We start from the raw sequence: 19295 nt of genomic DNA, 5'->3' as shown, positions 1-19295 counted from the left end.
GATAACTTGACAATTTCTTTCTGAAAATTTGGCTTCAGCCCGGGTTCGCCCCAGGAACTGCTGGCCTACTTAGGAAATTGACGGTAAAGTCTGCTTCCTTTCGAACTTGGCTCTCTGCTTCTGAAAACTTGACTTCAGCCTGGGTTCGTCCCAAAACCCCACAGCTGAATTAAAATTTTCGAAATCATATAGGTCTCCCCAGTTGTATTTTTGCTCTAAAATGATCAACATAAAAACTGGAAATTGTTGACTTCTACCACTTGCGGTTTGAATATCATCTCCCTTAATCAACTCGATTCCGAACTTTTGATCTTTTACATCCTGGCGGTCGAAATTACTGGTGATCGATCCATCAAATACTTCTTGATATTTTGTATCTCTGGAAAGGACCGAAGAACTGACAAGGTAAGTTTATCATGTAAAGGACTTTTGACAAACCGAACTCTCTTAAAAAAAAAAAAAAAAAAAAAAAAAAAAAAAAGATTCTGGAAATCTTGCTTGTTTCTAACCTAATCATGCGTAAGATTTGTCTATAACTAACGTTAGTTACTTTTGATAACTTTTTACCTTTATAAGGTGGTGAAAATTCGCTTACCTTCTTCCAAGGGAGAAATCGGGAGCTCTTCTTTTTCTGGAATCAGGTAAATTCTTCATCATCTTCGGATCTGCAATTTAAGCAAAACCAGTTAGAATCAACGGACATTTTCAGATAAGAACATGGAACATATTCTTTAGTCCCAAACGTTTTAGTGACTTGTTCATAACGTACAGGAATTACTCTGCGTTCATTTGTATTTAGCATAGAAAATGCTTCCTGTAACTTGAAAAGAAATCTGGGATACAGTAAGGTAGATACATAAATCTCCCTACAAAATAATTTTGTTGGAAATTAATAATCTAGTGAATCACCACACAAACCGCTGGGAATTGAATTTGAAATTTTTTGAATAATTTGAATAAATTATTTTCAAGTGGAAATCCTAGAAGACTTTCGATGAGGAAAAGCAATCATGCATAACTAGTCGTATGACGAAGAATTAGAGCGAAACGCCTTTCCTTCCTTACAAATTCACTCATCTTTTCCTTGGAGCTTATATCTTCCCCTGCAGCTTCAAAGATAAACGAATGTTAAAATTATAACGAATTATATTTCCTTCCTTGCTCTGTTTCGAGAATTCCCCCAACTAATTCAAATTGGAGGAAATACTCAAGCTGAGTATAGTATTTCGATGTTAACCTATGTTTAAATTTATAACTAATATACTCGTAATTTCTCTGTATTGCGTAAATTACTGCATGAGCTATGAGTAATCTAGATTTGTGTAATCTCTCAGTAATGAACATCTTTCATTTGCCGTTGTCTGTTATTCAGAGGTTATACAAAAGAAAATACAGAGCTATTCAATGCACTGAGTGTCGCTCGTGTAGTGTGAGCATACAGACGAAGACGTAACTATGAAATGTTGATGTGAAGCTATATTACCTTAAAGTTCTGGTTTCAAACTTTGAGTGGGGTTCATAGATAAAGGCTGAGATGACTCTTTTGAGAAAGATTGTTATGCAGTCACGTTATACTCTTGCAAGTAACCATTTGGCGCATTAAAACTTGGAAGGATATGTGTTTTTGGACTGAATCATCTTCATAAACGAAACCTGGGAATGATTATATCAGCCATAATTGAAATGACATCCCAATGTATGGTACCATCCATCGTTTTCTCATTCTAAAAATGTGAATCAAACACCCGGACATTTGGAAGTGATGCTGGTAGTGACGTGTGATGTGGAGGGTGTTATACTGTTCCTCCAGGCCAGGCAATGAATGTCGGTACTACTGCAGGTTCGCAGAACGTAATCTTCGTCTCGTTTGCGATGGAAACGGCCGCAGTCCCAAGCAGTTAGCCATCACATTACATGACAACGTCTGTTGCCACAATGTTGGTAATATCTGCCACGATAACATCGGTTATAGTTGAACTATACTAACTTTACCCCAACGACTCTAATATTTTCACGTAATTTTCGCTCTAGTTTACCATCTTACTATAAAATCAATGATTTAGAGATAATTATCGAGAGCTTTCTACTCATACAATCCAAACCTTCATAGAAATTTGATTGGTTGCAATCGACTAGGATTGTTATCTTTTCACTTCAAATCAACAATTTACAAGAGATTTACGAAATATTATTGAAGTTCGATTTGTTGCAGTCAACTAGGAATTGATCTGTTAACTTCATATCTACAAGTTACAAGAGATTTACGAAATAAGATTGTTATATTTTTCTTTCCGTAATAATAATAGGAAAGAAACAATTGGATTCCACATTGGAATAAAAGAAAGGATTCTTTCGTCGAAACATAAGATCGTAAAACATATAGCAGGGATTTATTACTAATATTATTATGTTGTAGCAGGGTACCTATTGCAACATCCTCCGTCTAATACAAGAACTGATAGAATCTCAAAACAGCTTACGATTCTTATATACAAACTTTTAAAAGAAAGGCTTTATAAAGTGCACTAAAAGAAGAAAATAATGCTTTTAATGGGGTAAATGGCGGAAGACTGGACTAAAAGCTATTGGGCTCTCTTCCTTAGATTAAGGGATCAAGCTTCTTTTAAATATCCTGGAAACGGTTCGTTATAATCTATTCAATCATTAATATACCCAGTAGTGCTATTCAGCCGGTTCGCACCGGTTCGCTAGAACCGGCTGTTAAAATATTTCGAGTTCGCAGAACCGTTTGTTATACCCAGACATAAATACAAACATACATACATACACATGACCTAACCAAGAGTGAACGAAAAGCCAAACAAAGACACCGCACAGTCTTTATGGAAATTGAATTTCGATGGAATTGCTTGAAACCGTGATATGTTGTTTAGGGCTTTCCTTTGTTTGGGAAGATGAACATCTATGCTTAAACGGTGTTGGCCGCTAATCTCCACATCCATCTTCCGGGTTGTAGGATAGGATGAGAAGATCTATACCTTCCCAGCCTTTCATACAATTCACCAAAATCCCAGAATATCGTTATCTTATGCTATGTTCAAAAAAATGGCCTCGTAGTGGCCAAACGGTTAGTGATTGGTGGTTATGCTCATTAAGACTATTTCTCAGGATCACAATATCTAATACATATCGGTTTCAGTCATTTTCACTGAAATCCAGAATATCGTTATCTTCGGTTGTGTTAAAAAAAAGTGGCCCCTTAGTGGCCCCTTAGTGATGAGTGGTTGAGCCCATTGAGACTTTTTGTTAGGATCACAATATCTAAAACATATCATGGTTTTAAGCAATTCCACCAAAATCCAATTTTCATAAGGATTGTGTGGGGTTCTTTGTAAAAATACCTCTGTATTTTTCCTACTCGCTTGCAACTTTGAATTATTTCAGTTCATCTGAGAGACAGAAATTTGAATGGATGGGCACCAAGATATTTATCTAATGTGACCGATAAAGTTTCCAAGTCTTAATTATTAATTCTTTTGAGTGCTCCATATTTGTATTGGTAAGAATAGACATTTGAAATTTTCAGACAACAAAAGACTTGTTTCGTTACAGGTTTGAAGCTACATGCACTAAATCCCAATAACAAAAATACACTATTATATATTCTGTTATGTTTCCCCCTCCTTCAATCGGTTTTGTTTGAATGTGGCGCTACAAAATATAATAGAATCAGTTACTTAGTTCAAAGCCAAGGTGATAAAATTGACGTTGCGTTCTACATCTTAAGTGAATTATATCTATCTACCTACCTATCTCTCTCATATATATATATATATATATATATATATATATATATATATATATATATATATATATATATATATATATATATATAGAACCGGTTGTTAAAAATTAGAATAGCACCACTGAGTGTACCTTATAAAAAGCATTATTAGATAGTTCTTTTAAGATTATTGTTTTTTTTTTTTCACTTTCCGTAAACATAATTTTAAATATTTACTTTTTGATTCCTGATCAAAATGAATAGAAAAATATCAACTTACCGAAATATGATGTCAACATGATATCAGCAGGACCAGGTGTGTGGGCATCACAAGCAATAGTTTGCGTCCTTACACTGGGAATCCATTCATACTGATAGAATCCAGGACCAACTTTATACCTCCTCCTCGTTGGACCTTCCTCAATTTCTTCCTCTTCTGGCGATTCAGGGATAAGTTCCTCACTTTCCTCTTCCTGAACCTCTTTTCCTTCTTCTTCTTCCTCTTCTTCAGGTATAAAACCTGGTGGAGGTTTCTTCACTTCTTCTTCTTCTTCTTCTTCCTCAGGTTGTCCCTCACCCTCAGCTTCTCCCTCACCTTCCCCCTCTTCGCCCTCTTCACCTGCAGTGACAAAGGAATTTTTATTAGCTTGATTTGAAATTCAACCTATTCATCGGGTTTCAAAGCACGTTTTATTTACAAGTACACGACCTACAAAGACGGGTGATACCGCTACATCAAAAGATACATACACCCACCAAATTTCTGGTACATTCTGTGCCGATGCTGTGCCATCAGTTGCAGCTCAGAATCAAAGGCGCCGATTTCTCTGTAAATTTGGGAGGGCTTATTCAGATGCAGAAGGTATATATATGAAGATTTTACGACAAATTGTACTCAAAGTATGCCAAATATTGTATATTCATAAATACAATAGGGGGCCCACATGAGCTTCGGCGCCCTTACTCAGAATAATCTCTAAAATATTCATAGAATAATGTAACAATTGGGGATGAAACTGATGCACAACACAGTACTTAACTGCGAAATTATGGTTGAACTTAAATAAAATTCAAATGTTTTAATTTTGAAAATGGCTAATTGGGGAAAAGGTGTGTGTGAGAGATAGGTTATGATTAAGAGATAAAGGATGAGCACTAGCCTGACATTCCGGATAGGTGCTGATTGCCACGGGTGCTGACTGCCACAGCCAATTATTGGTGCTGACTGCCACGACTGTCGCTGATTGCAAATATGAAGGTGCTGACTGCCACGACGGCGTGCTGACTGCCACGAGCCTGAGAGAAACTGTATTTGGAAAGAGAGGAATTAATCCCTCATACTAAATTTATGATTATTAATTAATTTAGTGGGGATTAATTTAGTAATCATCACAGCAAATCCATGTGGCATCCTATAAGTTACAAAGTTGCTCACTAAGTGGAACGACACATACTTGGATGTTTATAAAGGGATTGTCTTTTCTGTTATATGTACAATTTGCACATTTCATTGTTTATATTAATTGTTTTATTGTATTATTTAATGAATATGATGGTCTGAAGCCAGCTGACAAGGGAAGTTTGGGAGAAGGATTCGCCTGCAGAGAAATAAGCATGTCATTTGAAGGACCAATTCATGCTGATTACAACAGGTAATAAAACTCCTGTACGTTGAGAACTGTTCGAGATATTCAGCTTGGAAATTTATATGAGAAAATGAGTGGATGCACGTTTCAATGCGTTAATTATTCTCACCCATGGCGAAGCCTGATGGTTTGAACTTGCTATTGCTTGATCACTGGGGTCCATTCACAGACAAATTGTCCATTACAAGTTGCATGACGGATGGCAAAGACTTAATGGTTGAGAAGATACCAAAGAATTGCACACGATTTGTGCAACCATTTGATGTGTTTTGATTCCGATCAATCAAAGATTATGGCAGGAGATTTGTACATAGTATGAATCTTCTTCATCTGGACGTTATAATGTACCAACGAAACAATCAAATAAAGTTCGTGTCCACACAAATCACTTCCGATCACCGCTGTACATTGGATTATTCCAGTTTGCGTTCTACAAGGCAGGTTATGAACAAATTATAGGCTTATAACTTTTGAATCACTTGTCGAATTTGCTTTTTGCTTTGGTTCTGCGAACTGTTCTCTTGACGGATGCAACACAATTGCACATATAAAATGTTCATGGTGCAAGGAAGTCTTTTGCCTGCGTCATTTCTTCATAAAACAGAAGAACAACAGTGGTCAATTTTCATCTCTAACCTATGATTATTGTGAACAATGTAATGACTAATTGTATCTAACAAACCCGTTAGTTATTGCGAAACACTTTTTTTTTTCTGTTACCTCCGATAGCTTTCAATTCGTATGTCAATATTCGTTACTAATTATGTTGTACTTAACGCGTATAAATGCGTATATCCTGATTTTCTCATATAAACTTCCAAGTTGAATATCTCGAACCGTTCTCATCCGTACACGAATTTTATTAGCTTGTTATAATCAGCATAAATTGGGACTTCAAATGGCATGCTTAGTTTCTCTGCAGGCGAGTGCTTTCTTCTGAACTTCCCTTGTGAGGTACAGCCAGCAGTACTTTTTTGATGGAACTTTCAAGAGCTGCTCGAAACAATTTTCACAGCTGTACACAGTTCATGCTGACATAGGGAGTTCAAGTGAAAATACAAAAATCGTACCAATTTACGCACCGCTCCCTGACAACACTGAAAGTACACTCATGTCCAAAATTATTGTCGCATATCTATAACTGTCTTCTTGTAAGAATATAATTTGATAATTTTGCAGAGTACTTTTAATACTTATATTCAGGATATTTATCAGGATATTTATATTTGTGATAAATTTCATAGGAAAAGAATTATAAATACGAAAATCATAATGAGTAAAATAAAATGCAACTAAATGGACAAGAAAATGTTATTTTCGTTTTATTGTTCTTATTTACTGTTCTTTTGACATGAAATTTACCACATACTTGTCTTTGCCGATTATACACATACTAACATTATAAAAAATACCGGGCGAATTCGTTATCAAATTATATTACTAGAACAACATATTTATAATCATGTGACAATAATTTTGGACATGAGTGTACATACAGAGACGTGTTTACCTTTGTTAGGTGTTGGTCTGAACAACACGATCCTAAGGATCATCTAGTTTCTTTCATGCTTCTTGGCGTCCGGTAATGTTACGTCTAGCAACTTTCTTTCAGGCTCGTGGCAGTCAGCACGCCATCGTGGCAGTCAGCACCTTGATATTGGCAATTAGCGCCAATCGTGGCAATCAGCACCAATAATTGGCTGTGGCAGTCAGCACCCGTGGCAGTCAGCACGCCACCGACATTCCGATGAGACTGGTATCTTTCTGATCATCTGGATAATGAATGGTTTTCCCTGGAGGAGCTCGGATATACTGGAGTCAGCCAACAACTGGAACTCAATCTTGCTGGACTGTCAGGGGCGTCGAGTTCTCTCTTTACGGTACGTCTTCTACGATGGTTTTCTTCACCTTCATTCCACTACTCAGATGTCAAACTCAAATGTGTCTGTGGCAATGGACCAACAGAATGGTATTCTCGAGACGGAGTTGGTTGTCCCCCAATGGTGCGACGTGCTTCTCTCTACGAACCTGCACCTTTCTAAACCTTGTGGCGAATACCTCCTGTCGATGTGTCCTCCTTGGTTTTGTCTAATCAAAAACGATGAGTCTGATGTTCAGTAAACTAGGAAATGTCAAGCAAGGCGGAAAAGAACACGGAAAGGCAAGAAGGAAACTAGTCGCCTTTATTAACAATGTCAAAAGCGAAAATTAACAAATACATGATTATACAAGCTGTCTGGAAATGTACAACATTAATAAAAAGTTTTCATTCCGTAGAATTTTAAAGAGTTCATGATTCTGTAGAAGATAATCATAAAATAATAAAATGGAATTTAACAAATTAAATCAATAGTTCAGTCATCTCCCAGTTACATCACTGTTACTACACAGATACTTCACAATTCTACAAATGTTGAATGTGTGCGCCCTCGGTCACCCAGCAGACATTCAAACGGTAATCCAGTTCACTCCATCTTTGCCTAACGCTTAGTAGGTTGCTTTTTTTTTTTTTAAATCCCAAATTTAATATGTAATGGAACTAACAGAACGTTAGTATTATTCTCTAAGCCTCAACACATTTAAATAATCATCAATTTCACTATTTTCAATTCATCAAATATCAACGAATTATGACGAAATAAATAATGAGGGAGAGAAATAACAATAAATGACTCTTAAAGCAAAATGTTAATCACATCTTGGCATTTACTGGAAACCAAAAGAAGGGGGAGTGTTAGTAAAACTAGCTTCTCATATCCCCAATTGTTATAAGTTACACAGAATTGAATTGAGAAGAATGTATCCCGAGGCCGAAGGAAATAAGTGAGCGCAAACCAGAGTGAGCATGGGTTCAATTGAAAGAATTGAATCCAAAGCGAGAGTGAGCGTGAGCACAATTGAGCGTGAGTTAGCTCGGGCCCGAGCCGCAGTCAAATGAACGAGCGCTAGCGTGAGTGAGAGAATTGAGCCTGAGTTTCAATAGGAGTGAGCTCAATTGAGAGAAGTAAGCCAGATCGCGGATAAACACACACTCTCACCATATTTTCTCGCTTTCGCCCATTCTCATCCTCACCCTCATCCTGATTTATTAAAATGAGGAAGAGGAAGGGTGACCCTCACGAGAGTAAAATGTGTGAGGGCACCATCACTGTTCTATTGTTATTGAATATAATTTTAATTCATATGAAATTTGTGCACACTCCGAGCCAGATCTAATACAAATATTTTATAAAATTGCACATAGAAGTGCACAATCGTGATCAAAATGAGTGATTTTGTGTCAGATTCTGCTGCTTGCAACTTGCTCAATGGTCCTCATAATTCTTAATTACAAATATCTTAATTTCATACTAGTAAAGGAAGAAGAATACTGTATTATATCTGAATTTTCACTAACTATTGGCAATTAGTTATTGGAAAACTATTGATAAAATCAAATTAAAGAAAAAAGTTTCTAGAAGTTCTCTTTAAATACTGGTGCGGAATAAACTAAATAAACTACTACTACTACTACTATGTATTAAAATAAAACACACAAGTGCTTTTAAAAAAAAAATAATCTGATAATTTTATTTGTAAATGTATCTACTCTTCTTCATGGGTTTTACAATGGCAACATGCGAAGTATTCTTTCTAAATATGCGTCGAAACGTGAGTGGCAAAAGCTGCTGGGGAATGAAGATAGAACACCACTCAAAAGAATTGTTCGTTTTCTTGAAAATTTGATTTATATTTTTCGCAGCTCCTTGGGAAGTTTTCAATCACGTTGAGGAGATGGAGGTTCAATCCAAGCCAAAATGGAGATCTTACCATCCTCTCACTCGCCGAAATATCTTTATTACTCCACCTGATGATTTTACTGAGTTTTAACAAGCATCTTCTTCATAATCCAAAGAAATGTTACAACCATACACAGAAGATCCTTTGGCTGGATCTAAAGTCTGTGTTCTTCGATGGGGCATCTAAAATGTTGCTTTCGATACGTTAAAGTAGTTAAATTCCATGTGTGATCCTGCTAAAAAAAAATTGGATGGCCACACATGTTACTCCATGAAGAAGGTTTCCGTTATATACCATAAGGATGAAATCCAAAATATATAAGCTTTGAGAATTATCCAAAAGAGTTTCAATTGCTACTTATGGGCGACTTTTTGAAAGTACATTTCTTCACGTTTTCTTATGCTGGCACAATACAATCTTCTTTCTACTATTCTTCCAAATGAGTGGCGGAAGCTGCTAATGAATAACATAGAGCACCACTCGGAGTATTGAATTCTTATCTTGAAAATTTTACTATTAGTTTTCACAGCTTCTATGGATATTTTCAATTAAGTTGAGAGAATGGACGTAGATTCCAAACCAAAACGGAGATATAACCATCCATTCACCTCGCCGAAACATCTAGGAAGAGATCCACTTTTCAATTTGATTTTTAATATGAACTGTCAGCAATGTGCTGTAATTATGTAATTAAGGTGAACTTTCTAACGAAATACTAAGACCATGCACAAGGGATCCATTGGCTGGATTCAAAAGCCTTGTGTGATGAGGGGGAACCAAAAATGTGGCTTTTGTCTTGAGAGGAACAAATACTAACAGGTGTGATTATTATTCAAATTGGGTGAACCACGCCTGTTTATCCGTGGAGAAATGTTTACATATCTATGAGGAGGCCGAAATGTGTAAAACGCAGAATTTTGGTTTATTTATTTATTTATTTTTTTTTTTTGTACTTTTATTTTTATTGAAGTTTCTTTCCTAAGGGAATTAGGATGCTGCAGAACAGCACTTGCCCATTCGAGCAAAGCACCGCCCCAGCCTTCTGGTCACGTCACTGATTCTCCCACGCAGTCCAGATGGCCTTTGTGCTTTGTACGTGGTTCTTATCTCCTTCAGCAATTTCCGTATAGTTTTCATTTCTTGCTTGTACCATAACTTAATCATTTTACACTGATTGTTCTGCGTTGTCATGAAGTCAGAGTCCGGAATCATAGACCTAATCATTTTAATGCAGGAGATAATGGATTTTCCAATGGAGTCGACTAATTTTTGTGTTTCTTTCTCTATGCTGGCATGATATGGATTCGCCAGAGGGTAGCAGTACTGATAAGCTTCTACCAAAGGGGTGGGGAAGAACGTAAGCTCTTCTTGTATTTGACGCATTCTTAAATGAACTTGTGCGACCAGTTTTGTGTAATATTTTTGGAGCAATTTTGCTGCTTCCAAATACACCTCGTGGCATCTAAAGTTTAAGAGAGCCTGTAATAATCTGTTAACCAATACGCACGATGGAGATTCAATAGCTTGTGTTAGTATTCTGTTAATTTCATCCATCACTGCATCGTCTGTAGGGAAAGACGTACTTTGTTCTTGTAGTGACATTAATAACAATTTATTCCACACCTTTCTTGGTACTGTTGATGGAACGAGACGATCATGACGATCGTAATACAGAAGGATGTTCTCGTTGTTCACGCTGCTATCTTTCACAAATTCGTCATCTTCTTTACTACGTGGTTCACGTTGTATTATTGTGCCTGATGGAGAGACCTCCAAATGCGTTATCAGATCGTGTTCCGTTGGATACATCTGTATAACTTTCTCCAAATTCTGTTGCAAAGAATCCTGCTCAGATGATGAATCTTCTGCAGTCTCTTGAGAGCATAAACGTGGCAAGTAAGGACCAGCAAACTCATAGCAGTGAAGTGGTTTAAACGCCATATTATAAGATATGTAATTCTCATGTTTATTAGAGAATTTATCACCAGCAAGATCAATTGCATCACTTACTGCATACGATATTGGATCTTTTTCAATTGCTGGCAACGACGCTTCAAGAGTTTCTACTTTTTCTATGGTGCTCCGAGAACTCGTGGATTGTTTCTTTGAATGTTGGGTATCAATTGGAGCTTGCAATTCACTTAATGGTATACTATTGCTGGAGATCACTTGTGGCAAACGTGGAGGAACGAGAAAAGAACTAACAGCAACTCCCTGTGATGGCAGTATATAATCAATAGCTGCTTCAGTTCTCGTTGAAGCTGCGATGCACTCAACTTTAGACTCAAATCCTAAAAGAGAAACTGAAGCTTTTTCCACATCCGATTCCGAAGTAACGCTGGAAGTATTTTCAGTGATAGCATGATTTTCTGATGACGAGGAGTTTGTAATACCACTTGTCCGTGGTTTCGCACTCTTGTACGAAATGGCCGGATAATATTGGCTTAATAAAGAGAATTCGCTCAGATGCGATTTCACAATATTATATCCTATCACAATACGGTATAAGAACATTGTTGGAGACGCTTCAATTGACTTTACCATCCATATTACTGTTTCCACCTTCAAATTGATGTCTAATAAGTATAGATTAAACTGTTCCTAGACTACTAATGGCTTTTTATCACTGACCTGATCTATCGCACTAGATTCTACAAACTGTTCTTGATTTTTGTTTTGAGTGATGGGTAGAGGTTCAGCATATAAAAAGCTCCTATTATCATGAATGTCACTCTTGATATCGGTTTCTTCTCGAATGTCATCTATGACGTGACTGATGCGCGCACGTACGCTCTCAACTTTCATTCTAATATCCGCAGGTGAATAACCAGCCTGCATCCACAAGTAAATGAGTGCGCGAAGACCTTCCCTGAACGAGTTTTCACAACTTATGGCTATTTGTTCAAATGGAGCTATACATGTTGCAGACTCCTGGGCCGAGACAATCTTTTCAGCCATTTTTTTTTTTTTTACAAAATAAAGTTCAAAATGAAGAAGTGGTACGAGAGACGACGTGGATATTTGTTTTTTACTTTACCTCAGTGTATGCCTAGCTAATTCCGCAGATAAGAGAAAATTATTGTACATCAAGATAAATGATTAATAATCAATACATTCTTCAATTGCTAGGCAAAAAATAGTTGTTGGATACTCAATAATAAAGAGAAACAAATAATAGTTAACAATGGTAGTTAGAAAAAAGTGAAATATTACGTACAAAATTCTAATTCACACACATGGAAGGTAATGCTTACATACTAGACAGAAATTCGATTAAATCATTTAACTTCAACTGCTGTAATAAACACTAACTGATTTTTATTAAACAATTTATTTTTAAACCCTTTTAGCAGTATAAGGACCTGTACAAATTAAGGACAGTGTTTGTAGGTTTTTTAAAAGAAAATTTTCTTTTCTTATAAAATTTTCACGTATGGCAAGGAAGGCCCGCACTTTACAAAATTGAAACAATGACTAGGTCATTCGTTTGTACTACGTTTGTACCATTTGTATCAAAAATATTTTCGTTTGTACCATTTTCCTTATAGGGTTACTTGAAAAATGAAATGAAATGAAATCTTTGAGTTTTACGTCCCACGGTTATGCCGGTTAGGCTAAAGGAGACGGTGATAACGAGTAAATGAATGAAATGGTGGAATGAAGAAAGTAGGAGGAAACGGGAGAACCCCGAGAATACCCACGCACACGGTGTTTGTCCACCACAAAGTTCACTTGGCGAGGGCTGGGTTCGAACCCGGGACCCCAAGCGCCAGAGGTGAACGCTCTACCACTGAGTCACCGCGGCCCCCATAGGGTTACTTGAGAGGGCAACTGGGGGTCTATCTTGGCGCCAAGATAGCCCCACCCTCCGTATCACAGCACAAAAAATTGAAATACACAATTCGAAAGCAAATCGTTTGTACCGTTTGTACTGAAAAAAAGTTTTGTCTGTACCCTGTTAGTTTTCAAGAAAGAGGGGATGACATTTGGGACGGGGGGTTTATCTTGGCGCCAAGATAGCCCCCCCCCGTATCACAGCACAAAAAATTGAAATACACAATTCGAAAACAAATCGTTTGTACCGTTTGTACTGAAAAAAGTTTTGTTTGTACCCTGATAGTTTTCGAGAAAGAGGAGATGACATTTGGGGGCTATCTTGTACGCAAGATAGGCCCCGTAATGTGTACTTTTTCCATGCCCATTAATAAGCATTATGTGTTTATTCATGTGAATTTATGTGGATTTAGAATTCTGGTTGTGCATATCCAAATAATAATAATAATAATAATAATAATAATAATAATAATAATAATAATAATAATAATAATAATAATAAAAAGAACTTTTCGGAAATAACGTTAGAATTGAATCGGTGAGTGGGAAAACAGTGTGAGTCCAAAATAAGCCATTTTGAAGGAAAGGCAAAAATAACACTAAAGATGTAGAACTACAAGTTGTAATGAAGAGCAGTACAATTTTCAAGACCTCGCACGTTATAGCAGAACGCTATAATGTCGGCTGTACATTTGTGGCATTAACAAACGAAAGTTCTTTCTTCAAATATCTCAAAATGCGTTTTGTGGACTAGTAGTGTTTTTCCACGCGGCGGGAGCTGGAATAGGAACGACCATCTTCAACCACGACGCTACTGAGAGCACTAGGGAAGTTCCGCACCGTTTCCTAGCCATGGGACGCGTGGGAAACTTACTTTCTGGATGTGCCTCGTATATACGTACCTACATACTATATACCTGTCAGAATTCTTTTGAACTTGAGCATATCTTTTATATATTCTTTCGCTTTACATCTAGCTTCTGGTTTGGTATTTTCTGCAGAAGCAATTTTCTTTATTATTATGGTCAACTCTATGTATACACGACTCCAAAAGTGCATTACCACCTGCAATTCTCCTTTTCCTGCAATAGCAGGCAACCCAAAAAGCTCGGCGCATCGGTTGGTTGCGAAGTCGAAAGGTGTTGGACCAAACCTCAATTTTGTAACAAATATATCAGTGTGGCAAACTGCAAATAACAGAATAAAACGAATTATTGAAAATGACAATATTATTATCGTGGCGGAGTTGGATGACATCAAAAGTTACACCATGATCTTACTTAAGCATTCAAACAACATGAATGGCAAGAAACACATATCACAGGAAAGCATTCCTCTCCTCCTCCGCAGCAAAAAATAATTCATAAAAAGAAAAAAATTACATAATGTGAAGGTTTAATATAAAAACCTCACCAAATATTTTGAAAGTTGACAACGGAAAATTCAAGAACAACTGAACCGAAGTGCATGCGAATGAATTGCGCACAGATATTGCAGACGTAAAATGAGGATACGGGTTTCGTATTTTCCTAAAAAAAGGTTGGGTGGAGCACGAGCCCCTCCAAACCTTTGATCACGAAATATGAAACGTGCTAGTAATATTATGTCAAATGTGTGTAAAGGACATGAAGAACTGCAACGAAACTTTGTGTATGGACAATACGCCAAAAATAAACGAATACGGGTTTTTATGTTCTGTGGAAAAACGGTTTTAGCGGGCAAAAGAACCCTCACCAAACTTTTGAAAGTTGACGCCCGAAAGATAAAAAGAAGTGAACCGAAGTGAATGAAAGTTTGCACAAATATTGTAGACATAAAATTTTGGTATACGAGTTTTGTATTTACTTGAAAAAGACGGTAAGGTGAGGCACGGATCCCTCCAATCATTTGATCACGAAATATCAAAAGTTCTGGTAAAAGTATGTGAGATGTGTGTAACGACATGAACTGCAACATAGCTTTCTGTATGGACAATGCGCAAAAAATAAACGAATACGGGTTTTTATGTTCTGTGGAAGAACGATTTTAGGGGGCAAAAATACCTACGCAAAATTTTTAAAACGGACGCACGGAAAGCAAGGAGATGTGAACCGAAGTGAATTAAATTGCGAACAGAGATTCAGGCGTAAAATGAGGATACGGTTTCGTATTTTCCTGATAAATATATTGGGTGAAGCACGGACCCTTCTATTTACTTGGAAAAGACTGTTAGATGGTGCACAGATCCCTCCAAACCTTGATCAATTCTGTTTTTATATTCTGTGGAAAAACGATTTTCGGGAGCAAAAGCTCCCACCCAAAATGTTGAAATTTTGTGCCTGAAAGGCAAGTTGAAGTGGACCGAAGTGAATGAAATTGCGAAAAGATATTGCAGACATCTAGTTAAGGAATACGGGTTTCGTATTTTCCTGGAACAAACGGTTGGGTGGGGCACGGAACAATCCAAACATTTGATCAAGAAATATCAAAAGTGCTAGTATCAGTATGTCAGATCTGCGTAAAGGACATGACGAATTGCAAGGAAAGTTTGTGTATGGACAATACGCGAAAAATAGACGAATATGAGTATTTTTTATTTACTGCGGAAATACGGTTTTAGGGAGCAAAAGCTCGCACCGAAAATTTTAAAAAGTTGACGCCCGAAAGGCAAATAGAAGTTAACCGAACAGAATGGAATTGTGAACAGATATTGCAGACGTAAAATGAGGATACGGGTTTTGTATTTTCATAAAAAAAAACGGTTGGGTGGTGCACGGACCCCACGAAATATGAAATGTGTTAGTAACACTAGGTCAAATGTGTAAAGGACATGAAGAATTGCAGTAAAACTTTACATGTTGACAATACGCAAGAAATAAAGGAATACGGGTTTTTATTTTCTGCGGAAAAACGGTTTTAGAGGGCGAAACTATCACCCAAAATTTTTAAAGTTTACGCCCGAAAGGCAAGAAGAAGTGAACCGAAGTGAATGAAATTATGCACAGATATTTTACACACAAAATAAGGGATTACGAATTTCGTATTTTCCTGAAAAAAAGATGGTTGGATGGGGCACGGAGCCCTCCAAACATTTGATCCGAAAACATTGTAAGCGTTAAAGGTGCCTCCCGAAATATTATGAAATACTATATATACTGTTTGTTCTTACTGTTGATCTTCCAAATTTGAAAAATCGGATGGATACACTTGTGAAACACGAAAGGTCTTATTTTACATATCCAATATCTACACACAATTTCTTTCGCTTCTGTCCACTCCTTCCGCCACCAGACGCCTCGGTCCACCCAAAAGTTTTTTCTTTGCAGGAAAATACGAGAAACGTATTCCTTCGTCTTACCTCTACAATATTTGAGCACAGTTTCATTCACTTCGGTCCACTTGTTTTTGCCTTTTGGGCGTCAATTTTCCAAATTTTGTGTGGAGACCTTTTCCCCTTTACCGTTTTTCCACAGAAAATAAAAAAAAACGCATTAGTTATTTTTCGCATATTGTCACTACACAAAATTTCGTTGCAATTCTTCATGTTCTGTAGGCACTTTGGCATACTGTTATTAGCACTTTTGATATTTCATGAAGAAAGATTTGGAGGGGTCTGTGACCCACCTGACCGCTTTTTCCAGGAAAATACGAAACCCGTATTCCCTCATTTTATGTCTACAATATATGTGCACAATTTCATTCACTTCGGTCCACTTGTTATTACCTTTCGGGCATCAACTCTCAAAATTTTGGCTCTGGTTTATCGCCCCCTGAAACAACTTTACCGCAGAAAATAAAAATACACGTATTAGTTTATTTTATTTGTAGTATCTACCTAACAAATTTTATCAAAATCGGAGTGTTACACTTGGGAAGTGTTACTTGCCAGTCATTGTAGAACTATTTTCCTTGTTTTTCCATCAATAAGAAATTGTCTGACAATTAAAGGGTCCAAATGGATGACTCGAGTTGCGGGATGAGACTTAGTGCGACTGATAGAGGATATGGAAATATGTATATGTGCAAATTTATAAGGGCTGAACGCCATAAGAAACGGAGGGGGGTCAAAATTGATGGGAGGAGGGCTATGCTATGTTATTGAAATACATCAAATAAACTATTGAATCATGAAAATAGTGAAAGATAGACAATGCAAACGGTGATAGTTTCTCATATTGACAGAAGAAGAATGGTCAGAGTAGATCGCGAACCTCTGGCGGCACCTTCAAATCCGCCATTTTGAAAACTGTGATAATTTTGGAAATGGAAAGGTAGTGATGTGATATATCAGTTAGGGTCAGCATATTCTCAAAAGTCAATTATGAACTTTAGTGATCGGTATCTGTACTTAGTTGTTAGATTTAGGATAATCTTCATAGTTATTTACGATATTCTAGGAGACTGATACTCGTATGTTGAAAGGTTGGACTATCACGAAAACACATGTAAGTTGAACATGTCCAAAGCCAAGAAAACTAACCTCGAAATTTGATATCCAAATTGTATATTATTATATTTCACTGTCGAATATCAAATTTCACTGTTAGTTTTCTTGGTTTGTAGATATGAGTTATTTTTTGTCCATAATACGACTAATAATGCTAAAAGACTCACAAATCAAATTTAGTTCGTACCTTAGCATTTCTTACAATCAACGTTCAATTGTAGTTCTTAGCCTTTCAAAATTATGAGCCTCATAGACTCCTTTTTACTTACAAATATTAGTATCAATAATATAACCTATTGAAAAATTATCTTAACGGTAACCCACCGACAAACTGTAAGCAACCCCTGTAAAATGAAATGAAGTATTTCATTTTAACGAACCACGATTATGCTCTTTAGGCTAAGGGAGACAATGATTAAGGCAAGTGAATGTTGGTGGAAGATATAATGGAATGAGAATTTGGAAGGAAATTGAAGTATCCCGAGAAAACCCACACACGATACGATGGTGTCCACCACAAAGTTTCTTGGCTGAGGATCGAACCAGAGGCCCCACGTACCAGAAACAAGTGTTTACCACTGAGTCACCGTGTCCTCCCCAATCCCTAAGAGACGCGGGCATCCAGTTAAGAATAACTCACATAAAAAACGTACTTACCATTTTCTCACAAAGGAAACTCCACGAATCCCACATTCTGACCGTTTGTACTCCATGTATGTTGGTTTATCACAAACATTATTTAGTATATCGATACATCTGTCAGAATAATAGTGTTTCCTCCAAAGTAGGGGCAGATGACTTAGTGATAGAGCGCGTACTTCTGGTGTGGGATGGACCTCGTTCGATCCCAGACTTAAAGTTTGTAGTGGATACCATCGTACCCGTGAGATTTCTCGGAATTATCCTGTTTTCTCCTACATTCTCATTTCACGAATTATTTCCCAAAAATTAGCTTCCATCTATTACCTCTCTTTATTATTGGATCGGATTTCAGTTTAGCATCCCTTGGATAGCAAAATTACATGAGATATGGAGCTACGGATTAACGTGAGATCCGAAATGCTTGCGATCCCGCCGCGAATCGGAGCCGGGTCTCCTTTGCGAAAGTCGCAGACGCTACCCAATATCCATGCGTGATCTCTCTGTCTTCATTAGCCTAGAAGGCATAATATTTAAACTTTATGGACTTCATATAATTTCAGTTCTACCTCGATAGTCAATTCTATACTGAGACAAAGTAGATCAATCAAATGTGTCCATCTTCCCTTTTTTATAATTTTAATGATGTTCTTGTAACTTTGACCGTGTTCTAAGATTCCTGTTAGTTGAAATATCGTATTTAATTGTAGTTAACTTGCCTCGGTCAACGTTTCATAAAATATCCCCATAATTCTTCAATTTCTTTGAGATGACCTTTGTGCTGCTCCTGTACCATATCGAGTTGTACATTAATGGAAGCCATGGCTAAAAGTAATATACATTTCCTTTCCCCGACTTCGATCCGACATTTTGTTTTCAAGTTATTGCTGTTTTGGGCATTTTCCGACTGGTTTTTGGCTGGGCATAGCGCCAAAAGGAAGCATTTGTGCACCCAGGTTGTCTTATCATGGTGTCAGGAATCAGCTCCGAAACGTTGTCAGTGTTGTTTTGAAACACGCTCTATATTTCTATCCTGTTTCTGATTAGCTTCTCTTTGCCAATCAATTTCCAGTATTCCCAAAACAAACCAAAAGTGAACTAAATTCATTAAATCGCCTACCCCCTATGCTTTCTTCTTGTATAGTACTTATTATATATTTATATTGTAGTTGACAGCGATTGGCAATATTGATTGAAATATCTGGTTAAAATGCTAGTAGAGGAA

At 37.0% G+C, this 19295-nt stretch overlaps 1 protein-coding gene across 5 annotated transcripts in view; it reads right to left on the bottom strand.

Moving 5' to 3' along the window:
* Positions 1-19295, bottom strand: part of LOC145669732 (ciliary microtubule associated protein 1B-like) — a 253277-nt gene that overhangs the window by 26927 nt on the left and 207055 nt on the right. For all 5 annotated transcript variants that reach the window (XM_081738058.1, XM_081738059.1, XM_081738060.1 and 2 more), the window contains 2 exons: positions 4026-4364; positions 596-665 (listed from right to left, as the gene is read on the bottom strand). In XM_081738058.1, coding sequence (XP_081594184.1) covers positions 596-665; positions 4026-4364 — 409 coding nt within the window. The remainder of the gene's footprint in view (positions 1-595; positions 666-4025; positions 4365-19295) is intronic.

Source organism: Thermobia domestica, chromosome 14, assembly GCF_964235325.1.
Source record: "Thermobia domestica chromosome 14, izTheDome1.hap1.1, whole genome shotgun sequence".
Taxonomy (NCBI): Eukaryota; Metazoa; Arthropoda; class Insecta; order Zygentoma; family Lepismatidae; genus Thermobia; species Thermobia domestica.
The sequence above is the reverse complement of the archived record's forward strand: the minus strand, read 5'-3'. Positions and strand labels throughout refer to the sequence as shown.